General features: G+C 41.5%; 1 protein-coding gene across 1 annotated transcript in view; it reads right to left on the minus strand.

The window, feature by feature from the left end:
* Nucleotides 1–2,028: 2,028 nt before the first annotated feature.
* The window catches only part of LOC107689549 (cbp/p300-interacting transactivator 3-like), a 5,894-nt gene continuing 2,712 nt past the window's right edge, over nt 2,029–5,210 (minus strand). Inside the window, exon 2 of the mRNA XM_016487570.1 lies at nt 2,029–4,880. Coding sequence (XP_016343056.1) covers nt 4,148–4,870 — 723 coding nt within the window. The 5' untranslated portion in view covers nt 4,871–4,880 and the 3' untranslated portion in view covers nt 2,029–4,147. The remainder of the gene's footprint in view (nt 4,881–5,210) is intronic.

A 5,210-nucleotide genomic window follows, 5' to 3' on the forward strand; every position in this document is an offset into this window, starting at 1 on the left:
TGTTATAGTAAGTGTTTGAACATGAATGCAGGGTTTGTAGAAATGCATTGGCTAGTATTGGTTTGGTGAATATACAGTATGGACTGACCATATCCACTGTCTGGTAACAGGTTTCAGCCCATCTCTGTTTATGGATTTTATGTAAATGGAGTCTGGCCTGTTTGACGCAGAACAATGCAATAGACTGTGAGCAATTGTCCGTCAGATAGTTCACCCAAATGAAAATGCAGTGTTAATTTACTCACGCTCAGGCCATGCTAGATGTAGGTCTTCAGAATAACATTGAAGATTTTTTAGCTGAAACCGTGGTTCTTGGTGATTCATGACATGCAAGTCAGCAGCTTCTGTCACTTTGAGAGTCAAGAAAGCAGGTACAGGAAGCACAAACTTAATACCCGTGGCTCCTGACGATACACTGAGATCTTATGCAATGAAATGATCAGCCTGTGCAAGAAACAGAGTATTATTTACAACATTATTACCTGTAATCCAGAGCCTCAGGCAAACGGTTCTGGAGCTCAAGCTATCTGATGCATGAGGACGTATGTGCACAATCATGCCTGAACTGATACCATTGTTGTTTACAACAGAGAGGAAGGATGCGTGTGCAGACCAAACACCTTCAAAAGCAGTTTACCACCAGCAAGTAAAGCAGTTTAACAAAACCTAGCATTACAAAGACTGATGATGCCCCATCCTGCACACACGTCCTCCCTCTCTGTTGTAAACAACAATGGCGTCAGTAATGCATTATTTTGCTACCACACATACGTCATCATGGGACAGAAAGCGTGAGCTCCAGACTCTTGTGATTGTGCAGAAAACCATTGCACAGACTGATTGCATGGCTTTATAATACCTAAATATATCATCATGAGCCTCGGATATTACTTTTGTTTCCTGTATGTTCTTTTTTGGCTCTCAAAGTTATGGCACCCATTGACTTGCATATTATAAATCACAAAAAAAAACCATGGGTTTAGTTAAAAATCATTGTTAATGTTCTTCTGAAGAAAGAAAGTCATCTACGTCTTGGATGGCGTGAGGGTAAATAAAGAAATTTTCATATTTGGGTGAACTATCCTTTAAATCATAGGCCTTCAACCCTGCTCCTGGGGACCCACTGACCTGCAGAGTTTAGCTACAACCCTAATCAAACACACCTGAACAAGCTAATCAAGCTCTTCAGGATCCCTCGAAAAGTCCCAGGCCAGGTGTGATGAAGCAGGTTGGAAATAAACTTTGCAGGACAGTGGGTCCCCATGAGCAGAGTTGAAGACCTTGGGCCTCATTTATAAAATTGCGTAGAAACCGTTTGATCTTACGATCATTTCTCAAATGCGTGTACGTGTGATTCAGAGAACGAACGTACGCACAAAAAAAACATGCGTATGGCTCCTTCAGATGTGAAATTTATAAATCACAGATGATCTTGAAATTGTGAGCAGCTGAATGCTTTCAGATCTCTGCTTGTAAACGCTGCCTAATAGATGTCATTAACATAAAATAGAGCACCAGTCAACGTCCAAATCCTTTAATTGATAAATGCGAGCAGCAAGAATTGCTTAAATTTCTAAATACCTGCAGTACACTGAAAAGTGCGTACGTCTGCCTAGACCCTGATATGCCGCTAAGCACTTATCCACGTCAAAGACTGTTTTTATAAATCTGAACACTGGATTTGAAGTGGCTCGTCTCTCATACAGTCTCACGAGTCCGTTCCATTCAGCACCTAATATTTAGTTATGACAGTATTTATAAAACTGAATGAAAACCATTTTGATACTGTCAGAGATAGGGTTGATATCACTTTTTCATATTTCTTTTTAAACAGCATCACCTTTCCCCTGTTGTTACTGTGTAAAATGTTGAACTGATATAAATATACTTTAAGAGAAAAAACAAATCAATGTGTTGGTTCAGAAACTGTGTGAATTTGTTATGTCACTACCAAAATTAAATTAGACATGCAATTACACTCAATGAAATCGCTTCTTTAAATAAATATTTTATTTTCAGTGAAAATAAATACATTTTCTTAAGATAGAATCAACAACATTTAAAAAAAGTATTTGTGGGAGCATGGCGACAGTACATGACAGCACACAGTTTGAAAGAGAACATACAATCGCATCTGCAGGGTGGTCACAGACTGACAAACTCAAGTAGCATTCATTTTAAAGTTTCACATAGTCCATCCCTTTAACAAAACAACAACAACAACATCAAAAAATGAACATGATTGGATCGCTGGGAATGTGAAAAATCATTTAATCATCAATTACAAATCTACAGATCATTTGATTTTACTGTTTCTAGATGTGGTTTGTTTATAATTATCCAAGTATCACAAATGACAGAATAAGCATATTGGGGAAAACATTCCAATCTCTACTGATACGAGAAATACGGCTGATGAAATCAAAGCCTGAAACTTGAATTTTCCATTCCATATGTATCAGAGACTTAAACAATCAGCCAAGATGGAGTTGTAAAACACAGGATATGACCCATCAATTTGTGCTTTTTCATTCGGTGGCAATTGTTCACCAGTCCAAGCCGTACGTACAGCAGTTACCCCAGCTGGGGCGGGTAGAGTTGAGGGAGTTGAGCCCAGCTCTGGTAGAACAGATTAACCTACTAGTACTGTACGCTGTGCTATTTCCATACCAACCCAACCCCCACAGAGAACTCAACACAAGAACTAGCAACGTAACGACACAAGAAGTACTCCAACTCAGCAGGGCAGCCGTTCCCAACTCTTCATTACACCCTGAGCGATAGCAAACTAATGAACATTAGTCAATTTTGTGTTTATCAGGCCATCTGAGATGACTGACCGTGCTGACCTCAATTAACAAGAAGGTTGCAAGTGTAATTTAAATGTAATCAGGTTTAAACCTGCATTGGTTGGGGAGCGAGGAAGGAAGCAACATTCCGTGCTGGTTTGTAAGTTTGGCTTTCAATGCACCAATCAGGAAATGTGTGTTATGGTTGGTTGGTTAGTGGTTGTTTCAAACAGTAGTTTAATGATTGACATTCAGGTTCATTTAGAAACAAGCAGAAGGTTTAATTCTTTATGCAGCATGTGGCTTAATGGAGACTGTGGTCCACGTTCTTCACTACAATAAGAAGCGTATGAGCAAACACAACATAACAGCTGGAGTTTCGATGTCGCCTCTTTGAATCATACAAAGACAGCAGTTTCTTCCTCATTCACAAGGTAAGAATGTCTACAGTGAATATTTATCAGTATCGGTGTAAAAAACTATAAGGCAGTTTTACAGTTCAGACTCATCATCTCATCAGCAGGGAGCACAGGCTCAGCATTTCGTAAGGGAGGCTACAAAACATTCCACCATTTTCCAGGCAAGACAGAAATATTCCTGAAAGTATCAAGACACATCCTATAGTGAATGTAAGACACTCATTTCGGGTCTTATTCAGTTAGATGTAGCACAAAAATGAGTGTTAAATGTGACAAATTTTTACTAGGCAGTCATCTTTTTAAGTCAAATTTTGAATAGCAGTAGAATGGAAACACTGCGCACAAAGTATGTTTCATACCCAACCGCTGCCAGCTCACCACCCCCTTACCATTTCAAATATCATTAAGACCTACTGGAAAAAGCAACCCGTTTTGAAGTACCAGCCTTCAATTCCCACATAACGCACTCATTCAAACAGCTTTTTATCACAAGTCATGGGGTTAGTTTGAGAAAAGGCAAGTCTCTATCACCACAGATCATGTCTGCTTTTTGGTAGGTGTTACACATAAATACATTTCTAAATGCTATTGATTCTAGTTGCCGCCTAAGGATGCAAAGCAGTTGCTGCAAAGTTCCAAGCAGACTTCTTTTTCCACCATGCGAAGTTACATTCAACCCTGGGACACTTGGTCACATCAATCCAGGATGACCAATGGGACAAGACAAGGCCTGCTCGCCAAAGCCACACTTGCGCCAGGTTCTTCTTCAAAGACTGAAGAACATCCAGAACTTGAAGTCTATGCCCTCATTGAAAGACAGCGTGCACTAGCACAGCTTCACAGATACGGAGAACCTGGTTGTTTTAGCTTTTCTTGTCTTGCCCCAGCTTTTTCTTGGCGACCAAGTCCTTCTCTAATTCAAGAACCAGAAACAGAACTTCAGCAGCTGACAGTACTTGGTTGCTGCTTGCAAACAAAGTCTGAGATGAAATCAAACTCGTTTTGTCCAAGGAAAAGCTCAGGCAACTCTTGAACCCGGTCCAGCCCGAACTCCAGTACCAAGGACGTCAGAACCTCCTCATCAATCAAGTCCATGTCCATGACGTTGAGGCCCAATGCTGGCCCACCCATGCCCATCTGCATGCCTGCCAACTGAGCAGGGCCCATCCTGTGCTGGACGTTTCCCATGTGATGCCCATTCATAGGCCCGTGAGGGTGTCCGTGGTACTGAGTATTGAGTTTCTGAAGATGCATGCTCGCCATAAGCTGCTGAGATGCTGTAAGGCCTCCTCCACCCATATACTGCTGTGGGTGCTGGTTCTGGGGCTGCATATGATGGTGCTGGGTTTGAGGGTGACCCTGCGGTTGCTGATTTGGACCTCCGTACATCATACTGGGTTGCTGCATTTGGTGGGGGTGTCCACCGCTCATCTGGCCATTGACCTGACCGTTCATGACGCCGTTCATCACGTTCCTCTGCCTCATGGCTGCCTCCATGGAGCTCTGGGGCACCCTGCCGTAGTGCATGAGCTGCCCGTTGGGAAGGGCCCGCAAACCGGGCTGGTGTCCATGCGGAGAAGGGCCGTTCATTCCCATGCGATACCCATGCAGGCCTCCTCCTGCAGAGCCGTGGGTCATAGGCATCATCATGTGTTCAGCCATGCCTTCTCAACTGCAGAGATATGAGAAGAATGGCAGCAATGAGGAGCAAATATTCAAGTAGGTTCTCAGTATAAGCTGACAAATACTTTGAGTTTCTTGAAAACCATCAGTAGTAAACATTATACCAATATTAGGATGTCTGGCTAATCCATTTGGGCTTTAAAGATCAGTCTTACATGCTTGTTAATCAATTGCAATTGTCTTGTTTTCCAGTAAAAATACTTACACATCCTTAAAATTAGATAAATTTACTTGAGAAGCAAAATTACATCAAAATAATAAGAATTTTCACAAGTAAGCAAATATCTTGTTTTAGCTATACGTTTTTGCTATGTGTGTT

Source organism: Sinocyclocheilus anshuiensis, unplaced genomic scaffold, assembly GCF_001515605.1.
Source record: "Sinocyclocheilus anshuiensis isolate Anshui unplaced genomic scaffold, SAMN03320099.WGS_v1.1 scaffold369, whole genome shotgun sequence".
NCBI lineage: Eukaryota > Metazoa > Chordata > Actinopteri > Cypriniformes > Cyprinidae > Sinocyclocheilus > Sinocyclocheilus anshuiensis.